This window comes from Venturia canescens, chromosome 7 (assembly GCF_019457755.1).
Source record: "Venturia canescens isolate UGA chromosome 7, ASM1945775v1, whole genome shotgun sequence".
Classification (NCBI taxonomy): Eukaryota; Metazoa; Arthropoda; class Insecta; order Hymenoptera; family Ichneumonidae; genus Venturia; species Venturia canescens.
The window spans coordinates 1,795,450-1,813,429 of record NC_057427.1 but is presented as its reverse complement, the minus strand read 5'-3'; the positions used below and the strand labels follow the sequence as shown (position 1 = coordinate 1,813,429).

The 17,980-nt window shown below is 40.9% G+C and overlaps 2 protein-coding genes across 17 annotated transcripts in view; one reads left to right on the top strand and one right to left on the bottom strand.

Moving 5' to 3' along the window:
- The window catches only part of sei (seizure), a 63,793-nt gene extending 55,865 nt beyond the window's left edge, over positions 1-7,928 (top strand). For 5 of the 16 annotated variants that reach the window (XM_043422809.1, XM_043422804.1, XM_043422800.1 and 2 more), the window contains 5 exons: positions 205-345; positions 1,003-1,339; positions 2,111-2,188; positions 3,556-3,807; positions 4,063-7,928. In XM_043422809.1, the coding sequence (XP_043278744.1) occupies positions 205-345; positions 1,003-1,339; positions 2,111-2,188; positions 3,556-3,807; positions 4,063-4,423 (1,169 nt within the window). In that variant the 3' untranslated portion in view covers positions 4,424-7,928. The remainder of the gene's footprint in view (positions 1-204; positions 346-1,002; positions 1,340-2,110; positions 2,189-3,555; positions 3,808-4,062) is intronic. The other 11 variants (XM_043422814.1, XM_043422813.1, XM_043422812.1 and 8 more) reach the window with 8 other exon arrangements.
- A 147-nt stretch (positions 7,929-8,075) lies between these two features.
- LOC122412871 (protein gooseberry-like) lies at positions 8,076-16,267 on the bottom strand. Its single transcript, XM_043422817.1, has 5 exons — positions 16,207-16,267; positions 14,254-14,395; positions 13,878-14,167; positions 10,226-10,660; positions 8,076-10,134 (listed from the first exon to the last, which is right to left on the bottom strand). Exons 1-5 carry the CDS (start codon positions 16,265-16,267, stop codon positions 9,488-9,490), a joined length of 1,575 nt encoding a protein of 524 aa, XP_043278752.1. The 3' UTR covers positions 8,076-9,487.
- Positions 16,268-17,980: the final 1,713 nt, after the last annotated feature.

Sequence of the window (17,980 nt, the reverse complement as noted above, 5' to 3'; positions counted from 1 at the left end):
TACTTGATTTCGTTCCTTTGATTTACTCATTTTTATTATTCTCTTCCCCGATTTATCGATTTTGCAATTTCGTCCTTTTTCATGTCTCTGCATCGACCGATTGATGAAAATTTTTAAATAAATAGACGTATTTATTATTCTCAACGAAATACCAACGATCCAACTCTCATTGTCACTGCCCTCGTATTGTCTTTGTGCTCCCAGTTACAACCCCCTTGACGAGGCCGCCGAGAAGAAGCTCCGCAGCTGGTGAAAGTTGCCTCATTCAAAACGTCGTTCATCCACCGTCGACGACCTCCAGCCATTACACGACACCTTCGCCGCCTCAACATCCTCACTCGCACGGTGCGATCGTCATTCACTTTTATGTCGCTCCTTCCAAAATACTTTCAAACAGGTTTTTTCTCATTCGATTAAATGCCGATGGTTTTCCATCAAGTTTGAGAGTATTCGGACCTCGAGCGTAAAATTCGTTCATTTTTATCTCACTCTCGACCGAGTTACCATCCAATTTCATTATTTTTTTGCAATTATCAGTCGCTCGTACTCGCAATTTCTCTACCACCATTGCTTACGAAATGATCGTTTTAGCTGTTCAAATAGAGCGTTGTTTTTACATCTGGACACGAATTTGCCAATAAATTCTCGACGTGGGCTGTGTTTTTGTGAATAATTCTGCCGTTTTGCACTGTTGTTCGATCGAAGTACGTAGAAACAGGAGATTTTTAGTGATTGAATGAATATTTTCACTTTCAACTGCACATTTGCATGATGGAAACGAAATTTCATAAATATTTCTCGTTCTTTTATGAGCCCGTTCACGAAACGTTACTGCTTTCGGATTATTTGTTCAATAGGTCGAGGAAAACCGAAATTGGAGTACGAAAGAGAAAGATTGCAGGAATTTTTGATGCTTTTTAACTGCACTCCAGTCGAATTATTGGAAAAATAACGTCGTCGCGCTAACAAACTTTTTCGTTTTTCGCCCGGTCTCTCCCTCAGGCGATTTTCAGAGCGGACCAGGACGACCACTCGACGAGATGAACTCGAGGATAGACGAACTGACGCGCCAAGTAAACTCGCTGGAACACTCGATGGGAGGCGATATACGACTCATACTGGCGCTACTCCAACAAACTCTCAACTCCTCGAAGGAAAGCTCGAGTATCGAGATGACCCAACCGGGCACAGCACCAGCCGCGACGACTCGGGCCACCACGAGGCCACCTGCATTGGCACAACGCTCAGCCAGCGAACCGCAACCACCCACAATACCGCCATCGGCCTCGAGCAATGGAAATGGCAAAATTCAACCCAGCACGTCCCACGGCCTCTTCCGGTGAGTTCAGGCCGAGTTTTTCAACCTCTTTTTCAGCCTACTTTTTTCAAACACTGCCAACAATCATCCCCAATACCGCGATCAGAATATTTTTCGCACCAGAAATACTGCTCTTTGCGGTCTAACGTCTGTGGACCTTGCAAATTTCATTGATTTACAGATTAACGAATATGATGATGAAATATAACATTTCAAAAATTTATATTTTTTCGATCAAATGTTCATGGACGATGCAAATTTTGTTTTCTTCCGTTATCGCAATATTGGACTCGGTTGATTGGTTAAAAAAAAAAAAACAACACCACAAGTGCCTTCGATGTTCACCCCGCGAGTCTGTCAAAAAAGTGTGCGAACTTTATCATTCAACCGCAAAAATATTATTCTGGATTTCCTACCACGATACTTTCAAGTTCGATCCGTAAATTTCACTTATTTATCCTTTCATTTGTTTTCGTAGGTAACGCAAATGCATTTTTTTGTCGTAATAGTCACGATTTTCATTATTATTTTGGAGTAAATTGAATTTTGACTTTGCAGTCGAAGTTTCTTGATAATTTTTGTTTTTTTCAATCTGGACTCTGTTCCGAATTGGATTAATGATTTTTCAATGTTGATCACGCGCGAGCAAATAGACTGCACAAAAACACTTGAAACACATTTTTAGACGGTTTAAAAAAGCGAATAATCGATCTGTGTGTCTATTTCTTTTCCCTTGTGTTTGTTTTTGTTCGTTGTCTTGCATCGATACGTCCTCACAATAAAACCGGAAAGTCTCCTATCAAAATCACTGGATCAGTTGCATTTGATTTCGGCGTCTTTTATTTTGGAAAGGTTGGACAAGTTCCGAAGGTGACGATACATAGAATTCTTCAAAGAAAATATAGTTTTATGCAAATATCATTATTTCGTATTGAATAAGAAGAAAATAAGTGTAAATATTACGTATAATTTATTGGCCATGCTCGAACAAAATATTGGGAACGGTGGCACGAGACATTCACAGATTTTTCAACGGACGAAACGAGACTGGGCATTTTGATTTGATTTTGGAAAATAGTTTAACAGCGAAGCGAAGATTCTTCGAGCTTTTTCACTGCGCTCACTAATTTGCGTTTCCGTCTTCAGGCTTGTAGAACTTTGCGACGTATCGGAGAAAATCTTTGTGTTTGAGAAGACTGAAATTTCCCTTGAAAACGTTGCTCGGTATTATCGGTATGTTATTCGACGCGTGATTACGCGAAGCATTGCGACGACGTCGTGATTTTCGAGGTCTCGTTAGATTCGATCTTCGTAAATTATTCTCATCATGATTGTTGCTCGCTCGTTGCTCGAGCTTCATTCGGCTCTGCCAACCGTTTTCTGCGGAGTCTCCGTGATCGCCTCGATTTTCGAATCTGTTACTCGGCTTTTCAGCCGGTTTTATCTGTTGAATTTCGATGATCGAATCTTCGCGATTGATTTCGTCGTCGCACGGTAAACTGACATTTTCCATCGTTTCCTCCGACATTTCCATGACGTTTGAATAATTTATTTATTTCGAAAAAAGTAACCTTAACGTTGATACGAGCGTGATAAAACAATTGAGAATGCGATTCGTGCCTATTTTCGCTTCCCAATTTACGTCGTCCGCCGTCGTCGTCGTCGTGCCACCGCTCTCTTTTCGTTTCGTAATTATTTATTATCGAAACGGGCTAATTTCAATCCGTCATTTATTACGCCAGTAGAAATCAATGTGAAAGAAATTCGGCGATTAAATTTCCCAACAAACTTGAAGAGGAAAATGGCATTCCAACAAAAATCGTGATAATTGACGGAAAAAAAACTCATTCGAGTGCCCGTTTCATTATCAATTTAGATAAAATCTTAGCTCATCTCAATATCTCACTAAATCACTGTAAATAAACGTCACGAGCTTGGAATTATAAATGAGACTGCTGGCTACGAGTACGAATGAGTAATTCGCGAATGCGTGCGTGCGTCTACAAATTTTTTGTCGATTTGAAAGGCCTGAGTGTGAGTAGTGCTGCTGAAGATGTGCTGAAAACAGCTGTGAAAAGCATCGACACGTGGATGAAATGACAGAACGTTTTTTATTCTTGAACCGCTTGTATTTGATCGATAAATGATTGAATTCATTTTCGTCATTATTCGATGCTATTAAATCATTTGGCTGTTTGTTCGAATAATGATTTTGTGGCCTGGTCGCTTCGATCCAGGCCGCCTACGAATAGGGAACCAACCTCGACGACGTCTTCGGGAACGTCACGTTTGACGGTGACCTCTGACACTTCGGCACTTGCGACAGCGCTGCAAGCAGCGCTGAACGGCCGCGGCGCCCCTACGAGGTCCCAAAGTCAACCGGTCGATCTCGCTGTTCCACCAAACGCGGGACAACGCGAAACCCATCAACAAACTTACGGATGGCACAGTCAACCCGCCGCTTTCAGAAGAGGCGAATTCAGAACCGGGTGAGTTTAAATTTCCTTCATTTCTTTTATCAAACTCATGCTCCATCGATTTTTAACTCCTCGAAGTGCAATAATCATTGGGAACAACATTTTTGTACTTTTTCTTTGCCAATACACGAATTAGCAGAGTTCATGGGTCAAAAGTTCTCGGAGCTCGTTCCACTCTGAAAATAAAGTGTGAAAACGTTGTTTCTCGTTATTACGAATAAGTGAGAATAGTAATAAATGCACTAGTGAGTTAATTGACACCGCCAGTTACAGCTCTTTCAACAAACGTTCAGAGCCGGAAACGGAGGATCCGTGGAGTTGCGTCGTCCAATTGCCAGTGTCAGAGCCACGGGTCGCGGGACTCCAGCGTCCCCGAAGTGGTGACATTCATCGAAAAGAGACGACGATCGGGCACCAGAGAAACGGCGAGACGAGTCGACAGCAACAGCAACAGCAGCAGCAGCAGCAGCAACAACAGCAGCAGGGCGACGCTCAACAATTGAGTGCACAAAGGCAGGAAAGTTCGAGGCAAGCGAGCGAAGACATACCGTGGGAATTCACGATAAACGAGGCGCCGATCGCGCGACTCGAGTCCCTCGACGAGCTCGATCAGGATCACGCTAGTTAAGGATTTATTTTTCACTTTTGCGATAATAACCGAGACATTAATGCGGTGTTTTGAGGACCGACGAAAACGAAAATCATTCATATATTCGTCTCGATAGTCACCGCGACAGAACAAACGTTGAATTAGGAAGAATAAAAAAACGAAAACGATGATGATCAAAACCGGTTATCTAGAGAGAAAATTTGAAATAAAATAATTAAACGAGTCGAAGAGAAACGTCACTGGCCAGATGACCTGACGATTTTCCGGACAGTCCTGTTCGCGTTGATCCGCTGCCTGCTTTGCTTATCCTGCCTCTCTGTCCCTTTATTTTCAATAAGGGAAGAAACAACAAATTATTCAACAAGACAAAAATATTATGAAAATATATCTTACACGACGAGAAGAAAGAAACAAACAAACCCAAACAACGCGAAAGAAAAATTTAAAAAAAGAAGAAAAAAAAGAAAAAAGAACAATCGTTGTTAAGAAGATGAAGATAAAGCTAATGAATATTTGAGACGAAGAACGAATAAATGGTGAAACGCGCTGTAGTCGCACCAAAAAGTTTGGCTGTGGTTTTATTAATGCGATTTTCCATCGAGACGACCTTCTTCCATTCAAGGACGCGTCGCTCGATCGAGCGCATTTAACTCGCCGAGAGAGAGAGAAGAGTCCGCGCGTTATTATCATTATTATTAATATTGATTGTTGTTATTATTATTATTATTATGATAATGGTTATTATTCCTATGATTATTTATTGTAGTATCTAGTAACTTTAGAAGAAATGAAAAAAAGCAACGGAATGTTTGAGATTCGATTCTTTCGAAAAATCTTTTGTTATTTTCACTCGTCATCGCCTTCTGACTCGAGCATTTATATTTTTTTTCTTTCATTTTTATGATAATGAAACGATAGAAAATTCGTGAATTCGCGCGAATATTACAATATTTTCGTATCGTGTTCGATCTCGATTGCGAAAAAACAAAAGCATTCGCGGAGAAATGATATCGAGCGAGCATTATTGGCGTAGAATTGAGAAGAAATTGGATAAAAACTTTTGAAAACGTTCATTCTGCCATCTCGAGTGAGAGACCTCACGTTTTTTAGATCGGTCGATAAAAATGCTTAGCCCTCCGAGAAACAACACATTTCGCCCCGCGTCGTTATTCGCCCGAGGAAGAACTCGTTATTTTTGCACTCTTCGCTACAAATTTTCATTCCCCTGGGAACACTTCAGGAGATGCTCGGGAACAAGGGAGGAACATTTTCTGGCAAATGGACTCAATGATTTTTTTTATCCATACGCGATATTATCGATCAACGATAAGTCGGCGAATTTTTCCTTCCCTCCAGTCATCTCTCTTTTCAACCGGAACTGAAGGGTTTTCAGTCGACGAAAATTTTCAGATAAGCCTGATCGAAAAAACGGAAGAATTACTCTAACTATGACTCCGCAAAATTTGAAAATTTCAAATTCCGCAAAATTCACGAAAGTTAATACGTTTTTAATAAAAAAATTTTTTAAAAAACGAAGAGAGCAACAATAACGTCGCTCGGGAACCTAGAACTTTCAGGATCGTTGATTCAATGATACCGGCACGAAAAAAAGGCGAAGACAAATGCGAACAAACGAAAAATGCCTTCGCGATATATTTATTATCGATATATACACGTTATACGTTATGTTCGTTTGCGTATATACGAGAAAATATACATATATATATTGAAATATATATAGATCAAGACTATACATACATAAATGTACGTTAAAGAGATTAAAAGAAAAAAGAAACAAATTTTATACAAAATATGGAGGTGCGCACGCGAGAGGATCTCATTTTTCACGTGTTTATAAAAATTTGGTAATTGAGGAAAATTACATTGACAAACCCGACAATTAATAACTCTGTAATTGTTCGGTCAATGGAATTTTAAAACACGAATAATACTGTTGACGTATGCTATTTCATTTTTTCGAAAGACAAAACATTTTCAATTAACATAAAACTGTTATTAAAAATTTCTCTCTCTCTCTCTCTCTCTCTCCCTCTTTCCATCTCTCTCTCTCTCTCTCTCTCTCTCTCTCTCTCTCTCTATTTTTCTCTTTCTCTCTCTCGTAATAGTCCCAAAAATATTTCTCCTCGCTTTTTTTACCCGTAGATATTAATCTCGATAATCAGTAGAATAAATTAAGTACGAAATGACGAGGCATGCATGCGCAGTTGTGAATTTCTCTCGTCGCGAATTTCGTTTTTATTTTGCTCACACAGTATTGTAAATTAGGGATTTGTAGGGGTTGAGAACGAAGACGAAACAAGAAATTAAAGGCAAAAGGAGACAAAACGAATGTGACTGAACACAACAAGAAGCGAAAGAAATAAAAAAGCTCTGACCCAAAAGAGAAAAAGAAACGAGCACACGTCGTGAAATACAAAAAATTTAACATTTTAAAATCAGGTCGAAGGAAGAATAGAAAAAGAGAATGATCGTTGCCCGGTCCGTAAAAATTTATGAATGCTCGTTGACATAATGCCATTGAGAAAAGCATGAAAATGAAAAAGCCAAAAAAAAAAAAAGAAGAAAAAACAGAAAACAGCTTTACGCCACAGAGGATTAAAATAGAATAAATAAGTAATGAAAAAGGGATTTTTATTGTAACGTTTAGTCAAGAAAAGGCACGTGGAACATGCACTAATAGTTGATACCGTTATTATTAACAATAACAATGAAAATCGTTGATTTATTGTAAATTAACTTTATTCTTTACTTTATTGTAACGTTATAATTATTGTTAATCGAAAACGTGCGATCTCCCTCCAGCCCCTTCGCAGCGTTCTTTCCCGGAAATAGGAAAAAAAACGATCCGCTTCGCATTTTCGGGATATTCGCGTCTTTATTTTGATTGTTTCTTCCCATCCCTCGCGCACACAGACACACACGAATCTTCTGATGAAAAATCTTCTGTAAAGACAAAACCTTCGATAAAAAAAGCAAAGAAATATAATACACCGCTGTTTTTAATGATCGATCAAGAGATACAAAAGATCAGAAACGTTAATTAAATAAATCAATCTAAACGGATCGGACTGCCATTATGTATACCTACGTCAACGATGAAGAATTGAAATATTCGGAAGACAAAAACGATGAAATATGTTAAACGAGGGCGAAAAATGAATAAATAAATAAATAAATAAACGAAGAAACCGAAGAAAATACTATTTGACGATGTGTAAGATTACGATAAAGATACGGAAACGTTTTTATTCGCATCACACCTTTGGGAGATTGATCTGTATATATAAATATATACATATATATATATATATATATATAGTATAGATATATATATAGATTGTAAAAACAAATATAAATATATATATATATCTCTACACGAACGATCGACACCGATGATATCGACCGTGTGGTGATTATTGGATTGTACGATTGACCGATTATCACGACGAGCGCACTGATTTGTAACACGTAAAAAAAAAGTCATTAGTTGACCGAGATCGAATTTTCTGACTTTTTTTCATTGCCTCTCATGCTCCTCCTCGAGAATTTATGACTTTTCTCTATTTCTTCCTCCAACATTATCCGATCGAGAATTTGGGATGCTGCGTGAAAGTGCACATTTATTCGTTGTTTCAAATATTTTTTTGTTTTTATTCGTATTTACAGAATTATAATAATTATGATTATAATGTTTATCCGTTGAATTTTCTAATCTACTTATAGTTTCATGTACACTTTTAACTTAAATCTTCTACAAATCTTATAATTTAATATTTTTTTCATATCGTTTACAATTATGAATGAATGAGAATCAACGCAGAGGAGAATCAAAGACTCAATCAGGATTCATTCACATGAAAATTGTTCAAATTTCGCAATTGTTGCGTCAACTTTTTATCGCGACTATTCAGGATTATTCAAATGAGATTTTTCGCTTGTCACTAATTTCTGTCGAAACTGAGAAGAGTCGAACTTTTGGAAACTTTCGCTATACTTGCTCTGGCTCTTGAAATTTTTCAAAGTTGATAAATACGTTTGAATCTTTCGAAGATTATATTTTTCGACTGATTTTTATTGGTCAAAATGGATTAGCATCGAAATGAAGAATGCCCTCTCGTTAATTAAGGCCATTTTGATGACTCCTCGATGAATCGCCCATTTATAGTGGCGCAAACGAATATTACTCTGGACACAAATCGAACGCACTTATCCTTGGGAGTTTCTGATCGAAAAATCGATCACATCAATTGGTAGTTGCCAGCAAACTATTTTCCGCAATTTCCACGTGGAAATCGAGGCCTGAATAATAAATTTGACGTCACTGGATCGGCCGTTCTTTTCTACCGTTCGCACGGTATACACTAACGCCAATATTCCGGTCAAAAGCAATGGTGAGTTGAACGACTAAAGATGCCTTTACGACAAGAGAAAACAGAAAATTCCGAATAAAATATTTCGCTACCTTCTTGCAATCAATAAAATTAACAAACTTAAATAATAATCGTTCCAATTATACAGGACCCTTAATGACAAAAATTATTATTTACAATCCTTCGAACAGCAATGAACAATATTTACAAGCAAGAGTGTAAAACTCTGGATCATTCGCGATCCCACGAGCATCGAAATTGAAAAACTACGTCAATTGTCTCGTCGATCAAACTGGTTTAGTGACTCAACCGAAAAACGTCTCGACCCACGAAGAAAATCAATATCAAAATATGACTTAGCGAGCTCGAGAAATTGTGGAGCACCGTTTTAATATTTACGAATACTCCAAAACTTTTTCCTTCATTCGAGCCAGTGTCAGAATTCAGCAAATGCTTGGACGCGCACTTGTTACGCACAGACTCGGTTGTCAGAGTCTTCGAAGATTTCTTGGGACTCGTTCCGCTCGAATATGCGTCCGGCCCATGCAAGAGTTCTCGTGGCTTAACACCGTTGAGCTTTCGTCTCCTTAAAAAAACACCACAATCAAAAGAAAGACTTAATAAAATCTTATTCCAGTGGTGGAGACGAGGCACAAACTTGCTTTTTTCGTGTCGACCAGCAGGAGCGGCATCAGTACCAGCTGTAAAAATGCTGGTGCGGTGGTGCCCTGGGAGGTTGTTGGAAGCTGGAAGGAGCGTAGTGACTGGGGAAAGTTTGATGAGTGTGATGAGGAGTGGCGTGAACATGGGCCTGTTGGATGGTGGAAGGTGGACTGGGCAGGGTGGCTCGATTGTTGCTTCCCGAAATGGGTAAATTCCAAGTGGGCGAAGTTCCTCCATTCTGGTTGGTTTGATGGGGTTGATGCTGATGTTGTTGGGTCTGTTGTAGGTGGTTGGAGTGATGATGGTGGTGGTTGTGATGGTTGATCGGGGAGACGCTCCCGATCGGGAGATCGGCTGCTGCGCTCATGTGGTCGGAGGAGGGATTGGAATTGCCTGAATTCGGGCCCATCATCGTGACCAAGGAATTCGGAGTCGGTGGCAGTTGATGGCCGGCTGCGTGCTGCTGGTAGGACGAGGCTCCGGAGGTTGGCGCGACGGGCGACAGTTGGTGATGAGCCATGTGACCAGTGGCAACGTTCGACGCTTGTCCCAAGAGGGAGGACGGATAACCGGAGGCACTCAGGCCGTAATTCGGTCCGGAACTCACGGCCGACGACAGCCTCGAGGTGTCCGTTAGTTGATGGGCGATACTCGGATGGTGGGAGACGTAGAGATCTGCTGGGAAAATCATGCAAAGTTTTGTTGAATGTTGGCATGTGAGGGAAGTCTGAAAAAATTGTAAAATTTTGGAGAAATGAAGGTTTACCTTGATTCGAGGTGAAAGCAGCCTCGGCGAGCGTTTGTCCGTGCCCGTGGGGATGACTCGTCGGCAAATTGGCTGGAGTTGAATGGGGATGAGAGGGAGCAGCAGCCGGGCCGGAAGTGGCCGGTGGTGGGTGGAGAACGTAAGTCGGTGCCGGGTAAGCAACCGAGCCGACGTACGAAGCCGACGAAGTCGATGACATTTGTTTTCTCAATCTCGCCCGTCGGTTGCTGAACCAAACTTGAATTCTCGCCTCGGTCAATTTCGTTCTCTGGGCCAATTCCTCCCGCGTGTATATGTCAGGGTATTGAGTTCTTTCGAAGGCCCTCTCGAGCTCGTCCAGCTGATTGGCCGTGAAAGTCGTTCGGCAACGTCGCTGCTTACGCTTCAACGTTATACCGGGCTCGCTCGCGCAATCCGATCCCGAGCTCGTTTTGTCTGCAAATAAAAACAATCGAGGCTCTTGATGAATTGAGCTAAGAGTTGCGCCGTTAATAGCTCGGCTATCGGAACCGAGTCGTTTTCATTTTCACTCAATCAATCATTTCGTATCGGCAAAGTCGAATTTTTTTTTGGGATCTACGAATAATTGTGTGAGCGAAATTTATTTATTGACGAGTAATTTAAAAAACATTTTTCTCGAGGAGCAATAATCAGTCCTGTTAAATCGATGAAACAATATCTCGACTAATTATAAAAAAATATCGTTCGATTAAATTTTCTTTGCCGCTGACAAAAAAGTGCTCTACGAAACGCTGCTGCAGTTTCGAGGGTCAAAAGGGGGAGGGAAGTGCAGGTGATTTATTTCCATTATTCTTTTAGTTGCCTCCGTTCTGTTTCGTTCATGTTATTTCATTTTTTCATCTTATTGCATTGCGACAGAGGTCGCTGTCGTGATCGCACGCGAAGGCGGCGGCCCCGTGTGGTCCGTCACTCAAGAAGGGGTCCGGGGCACGAAATTCAGACCCAACGGACGAAACTACGAGCTGGTTATTTCACACTTGGTCTACGATCGACTTGTTTGCGCCCGCGGGGTTCGCTGCGTCTCGAGCTTTTGTCGGCCACCGCTTTTGTTCTCTCTCTCTCTCATTCTCTCGCTTTTTTTTCTATTTTGTTTTCTCTATAACACATTTTTGTTTGTTTGATCCCGATGTTTCGACATTTTAGAACTCTCCGAGGACGAGAGAGGAAAGTTTATCGATAGAACGAATAAAAGTGCCAGAAATAGGAACGACCAAGGATCGAAATAACTCGGATTTTTCTTTTTCACTTTTTTTTCGTTCTGCTTGACAAGCTCGAATCGTCTCTCCACCACTGTGAGAATTTCACTCTCACCAGAGCTTTCATAAAATCGTGTACGTAAATTGAGAGAGAGAGAGAGAGGGAGGCGCTTCAATGCGAGTACTCCGCGTCTAATCGGCCGACGACGCCTGACGTCGTCGCGACGCACGCTTCTGTCGTACTCTTTTTTCTCTCTTTATCGTTGTCTCTTCTTATTCGGAAGCCGCGTGATGCAATTCGTCACGGGCTTATTCCCGGACTCTCAAAACGTCTTCCACTCTTCCCACCTTTTTCGTTTTCAATTTTTGTCTCAACAGCAGAGGCTTTCTCAAAGTTTCCGCCTTGATCTTATTGATTCTCTTTTCGGATTTCGATATATCTGAGAAAATGCTTTTAACATTTGACCGTTTTCCATCGGAGTGTTAATTTTCGAAGTTTTCTTAATCTCTGGATCGAAACCCGTGAAACTTTGGGTTTCGATTTATGATCCTCAATCGCGGTTATCAAATTCTTCGTTGAAGCGAACTCGCGTTTATCGTCGCGTGTACATACGCACCGAACGTTTGTACGAACAACGACGGAGGCCTGTAATTTTCATCGAGCTTTCGACTCGCGGTAGCACGAAAATATATCTTCGTTATATTTATCCGAAACGCACAGATCGCAGGTATTCGCTTTCACCGGAGTGGAGAATAGCCAACGCGGATTCTGGTCGAGGCGAGAGGAATCTCGATTTCATTTATTTTTCAATCGTGTACTCGACGAAACGAGTCATAATTTTTCTTTTAATTATTCTTCCGTTTCGCTCCAACGTAACGCGATCCCAGTAATCAAACGAAACGCTTTTTCAACGTTGGATTTACAAAGATTGAATACCATTTTGTAATTATTGAGAATTGTATTTCAACTTTGCTTGACTTTTTCAGTTTGCTTTTTATTTTGAATGTGAAATTTTTTTCCACCCTCGTCTCTCCAGGAGGGAAAACATTATCCTCGACTTCTCCTGCTCCAAACTGTATCGGCTTACAGACGTTTCTTTCTCCCTGCGAATCCTGCTCCCCCTCTCTCTCGCTCTCTTTCTCTTGTCTTCATTCACTGTTTTGCCCCTCGGTCAAATTCCCTTTGATCTTTGCCGGTCAGCCACCTCCGCTAATGATCCGAATAGAGAAGTGAGAAAACAAAACAAAAGGGGGCAAAAATTTATCTATTTTTTCTCGACGTCACAACGAGGCTGAGGAACGAGACTTTTGGATCGTTGAGTTCGGCCATTTTTTCACGCTAATGTCAAACTGCCATGATGAACCAATCATTTATTCTGGATTTTTCACGTTCCACTAAATATCTGAGGAGATTCATTCGAAAGGCATTGAGTGATTAAATTTTTCTGTCACGTGTGCTAAAAAAGGGCATTTTTCGTATTCGAAGTTTAATAAAGCGTACAAATTGAGCGTGCCTCGAAATAAACGAGTACGATTCTTTTTCATTTCGAGTTACGCAGGTCGGTGCAGAAAAGTACATTTATCGCGTATGGATTTACATTCGCGAACAAAGAGTCGAGGATCCGATTGGACCACCCGGCAGCGGTGAATATCGGACCGTAAATTCCTTCGAAATGAACTGCGCTCTCGAGGGCTGTCGACTCTTTTTTTATAATAAATCGTGAGTTTATGAAGCGTACGATTTTTTGCAACGCAATGATGATTAAGAAAAGTTGAAAACTAAAATTTGTGCGATGATGAAAGAAGCCAATTTGAGAAAGATCGACGACGTTCCTTTCGTCGGTTTCAATAATGCGTTCGAACTTTAATTAAACAAATGTAATTAAATCTCTCGCGAATTCACGTGTATTTTAATGGTCCGTAAGAAAGACTATGAAATCGAGGTTGAACTAAAAAAAAATCGTTCAAATTACATCGCCGCTGCAGCTTCGCGTGCACGCAAAAATCAATGAAACGAGGATGAATCGCGGAAGTGTTTCTATGCACATATTTACGTATCCTGGATTAAAATCCAAGTTGATTCTGGAGTATGAAAGCGGTGAGGAAATTACAGAGTCGGAGGCGCTATTAAGCAACGTTGTACGCACTACCGTGTGCTTAGGTGCTGAAGCAGAGCACGCTAGTCCATGCTCAAGTTTCCATCGACATGGAAACATTTTCATTGACACGGAAACATCGTAGTTTACGCGGTCGATCGATATTTGTAATCGTCGGTTTGTACCGTTCTACAAAAAGGACGAAATTCGTTTTGAATTTAAAATGACTTTCGAATCGTTTCATCGGAGAATGAAAATTCCTGCGTTTTCCTTAATTTCATCGCAGATCGAAACGTAATTGAATGAAAAAGGAAAATAATAATGATAAACTTTACACACCGTCATGGATTTTGGTATCGTCGTCCCCATCGTGGCCCCTGAGCAGGCGAGAAATCGTCGACATTCCTGGGGCCGTGGTCTTGTCGCAAACTCCGTCCTCGATCAAACGAGCTTTTATTTCCCACGAAAAAATGCCCGGATTATCGCGCTTGTAGTCCTCGATACGTGATTCGACGGCGGCTGTTGCCATTCTGGGTTTGCTGCCACCGATAACGCCGGGTCTTATGCTTCCGGTTTCTTGATAACGGTTCAATATCTTCGAGACACAACCGTGGGACACTCTCAATTGTCTGAAACCACATAAATTCACATATTCGTGAATAACTAGACTTTTAAATCGTATTTCAATATCGAAACGATCGGGAGTTAATTTTACCTCGATATGGCACAGGGTCTGACCCCGGCAGCTGCCATCTCGACTATTTTCAAACGTATCTGGTTCGGGAGTGGCCGTCCATTGATGAAATGACCACCCAACTGATTGACCCTCCCCTGTCCTGGTATCGCGGAGCCAAAGTCTGAAACGAGAAGTAAATTTATAAAAATTGTACGAAAATGAAAAGTTTTTATGGAACCAAGGAATTGGGGGGAGTAATTCGGTGCGGGCGGTGCTCGCACTGAGCCAATCTCTAAATCGCGTGTAAAAACGTTCGTAACTCAGTTCGCAAACGAGCGACATATAAATTCTCTTAATTACTATTGAGGTCAAATGTTGAGTGTTTTTTCGTCTCTCTTTCTCTATTTTTCTGTGAGGAAACTAAGTGAATTTTCATTCGTGATACAAGGCACTGGTTTATCGTGGTGATTATAACAGGAATTGCAGAGCGGTAAAGGAGGAGAAAGAAAAAAATGAAAGAGAGAGAGAGAGAGGGAGAAAAATCTCTCGCATATGCCGGACCAGTTGGATTTGCGAGTGTTGGACTAGTCCGCAATGGCGATAAAGTGCATCGAGAGGCAGCGTTGAACGACGAAGGTTTACGACGTACAACAATGATAGCGTATAATTTGCTTGGCTTATTTAATTTCGAATTGACGTATAGGCGTATTTGCCCGGCTTGAGATTCGTCGTCGATATCGTTAGCTGCTGCTATCATTGCATGTTTTCATTTATAATTTTTGTTGCACCATTTGCTAAATTGTCCTATCGATTGGGTCCGTGGGAGAAAAAAATCTCGCGTCCCACGTTACGAATAACATTTCGGTTATTTTCGCTAGAATAAGTTTTCGTCGAATTATTTTTTCTTCGAGTGACACGTTCTTAATCACTTTTTTTTTAGAGGCGAATCAAGCACGCTGGACAAACGCAATCTTCGCCGTCCTCCCTCGACCTTAGACCTGATTTTTTCCCTTTTTTCTCCATCATTCCGTCTCTGTCCATCTCCGTTTCTTAACTTATTTTGCCCATCGCACGTGAATTATGCTTTGAATTATGAGAGAGTAATAAAGTGGCGAACCTTCGTGCACATTATTCTCCCGATTAACCTGAAGCTTCGCATGTTCTTCGAGGTAGAAATGGTGACCGCTCGGGTCAGATCCTCGTTATATGTTCGCCCTTCACCAAATTTGCCCAGACCATCGAACATTTAACGCCTCTCAAGTTAACAATGCGAGCCGAAACTGGACGATTTTACGCCACGTTTTCCATCTAGACCACTTTTTCTAATGTCTCAATCTCTGCCTCCAATTCTAAACGCGATAAGAACCGGACGACAGTATTCGCACGAGGAATGAGCCAAGATATCAGAGTTTTGGAAAAACGACAATTTTTCAGCGAAATTGAATGAAACGTTTTGAGAGAGGAACAAATTTTCCAAACATTTTTTCTTAAAGTTTCGAAATTTTCGAACATTTGCAAAAAATCAACTGGCACAAAGCCTCTTTTCTGAAAGCCAGAGATATTTCAATGTTCGAAGAATCGAAAAAAAGGGACGAACGAGAAAAAATTTGGTCCATGATTTACGAGGCTCGTTAATACAAATGTCATGGCTCGTTTTTCCGGGTACGTTGGAAAAGATCGGAGCACCCAGGTAAGGTCATATATTTGCGAGTAATGCGCGTACAGCGACGGCCAAAGTGAGAACAGCCTCGCGTCCGAGAGCTTTTCCAACGAAGGATATAATTCGAGAAATAAAGGTTGGCTGGTCGTAAAATTTTTTTGAAAATTCGTCATCTCTGTATGGGAGTCACGTGGACCCTGAGGAATTTTCATTGCAAAATATTAAGAAAAACGAGGCTCATGCGGAAGCTCGGAAATAAGGTTTGATAGCGGATGTGATTTCTACTGATGAGGTTGTGAATAAAAATGTCAAATATTGTTAAATAATAATACCTTGAAAGGGGTATCCAGTAAGGCATGGTCTCATCATGGTGAAGTTTGTGGTGACTGTCATTTCACGAAATCCTTGAAAACACTACACTTATTTTAATTTGTCCGAAAACAGCATGGTTTTTGGAGAAAACACACGATTTATCAATAATTCCGAAACGAAGTGTCGGTTTTTAGTGAATAAATACCTCAAATCGTTGATTCAAATAAATCAACGCTTTTTTCACTGACGAAGACAAAAGTGTGTTTGCTCTGTGTTAATTTTCCCACGATCCACACAATCCGATGAAGGAATCACTGGGTTTTATGTAAAGTTCGAATATCGTCGATGTTTATGAAACTGTCACTATTTTCGAGATTCTTTGGTAGCGGAGCCCGTGTGCGAGGGGACTGGAGAACGGTGGATCTTCGTATGGGGAAAAAAGTTGAATTTTTTGTTGATGACAAGACGATGCGATGTTCGCGGATCGACCTGCTGATCCTGACTGGTCTTCAAGGGATGACGATCTCTTTCCTGGCACTCTGAGAAGAGCAAAAGTTCTTTCGTGCTGTGGGTTTGTGCGCCATAAGCCACGCCTATTAAGGGGGCACATCGTTAAGTAGGAAATGACTCGCGTTTCCCTCTCGCTCTTCTCTCTCTGTCCAATTCTCGCGCTTCTGTTGCTTTTTGTCTGCCATGAGACTGACGGAAACGCTGCGAGGTTTCCAGAGGGGGACACGCTCGATGTTCGCTTTGCTGGTAGCGAAAATATTAGCCGTAAGCTTATAATTTTGTGCTCGTTTACCTGCCGGCTCCCGAGCCCGCCTGGTGGGGAAACATTCGTTCTCGCGCTCAACCCACCAAGACCAATGGCGCGTTAGCAGGTAATACTTGTCTCACACCGATGAGAAAAAGGTGGAGCCGAAAGATCTTCTCACTCCCCACTACTATCCAACACGATCAAGCGGCTTAAGGCCCCGTGGAAATGCAGCTCGATATGCTGAGCCCACGCAATCGATCTTTAGATCTTTCCAATGATCAAAGGGTTAATCAACTTCAGGGGTAATTACCCTCGAGAAGTTGATTCATTTCGATAATTACTCGAGCCCATTGCTTCCTTGGGATCTTGAAATCCAAAATGGATGATAATGGGCAGAAAAATTGATGATTTTTCATGAGAAATTAATGTCAGGAAAAATGAGAAAACGGAATAAAAGTTCAGTTGGTTTCATAGAAAATATGAAATTCGATAGCTCACAACGAGTGGATGAATCGACTAAAAAATGTGCTAAAATGAATATTTTAGCTGAATCCAAATACGACGACAGCGTCGAAAGTAAAAAAAAGGTGAAATCTCGTTCGAAATCAACGTTTATCGTCGTTTTCGCTTTTCGTATTTTCGTCAAATATTTTACGCTCCCGAGGAGTTCTTGCGAGAGATTTTCAAAAAACCGAGTCGAAAAAACGAGGCTGAAGAAGACTGCGTAGACAGAGGATAATCGGAGGGGTGCAAGTGAGGAAAAGAGTCAGAAAAAAATTCACGGTAGATCCGAAATTACACGCAATGCCCTGTTGCAAGAGCTTGAAAGCAAAGATACTTGCGTCCCAAATGCATTGTGGGCCTAACATAAATCAAGCAAAACAATAAACACGGTAAAAATAAATAAATAAACAAATGATATAAACTTACGAGAAATTGATCTTCGAATTGAAGCACTAAAAGTTAATTCATCCCTCGAACATCATTTTCAACAAATCAAAAGTTTAATTTCGATAAAAATCACATCAACAGAGGGA

Coding starts and splice junctions, on each gene's coding strand:
- LOC122412871 (XM_043422817.1), bottom strand. CDS start 16,267: ATGACAGTCACCACAAACTTCACCATGATGAGACCATGCCTTACTGGA. Junction 14,396..16,206: donor TACTGGATACCCCTTTCAAG/GTATTATTATTT, acceptor TTCTCGTTTCAG/ACTTTGGCTCCGCGATACCA. Junction 10,661..13,877: donor CGATACCAAAATCCATGACG/GTGTGTAAAGTT, acceptor TTTTATTTGCAG/ACAAAACGAGCTCGGGATCG.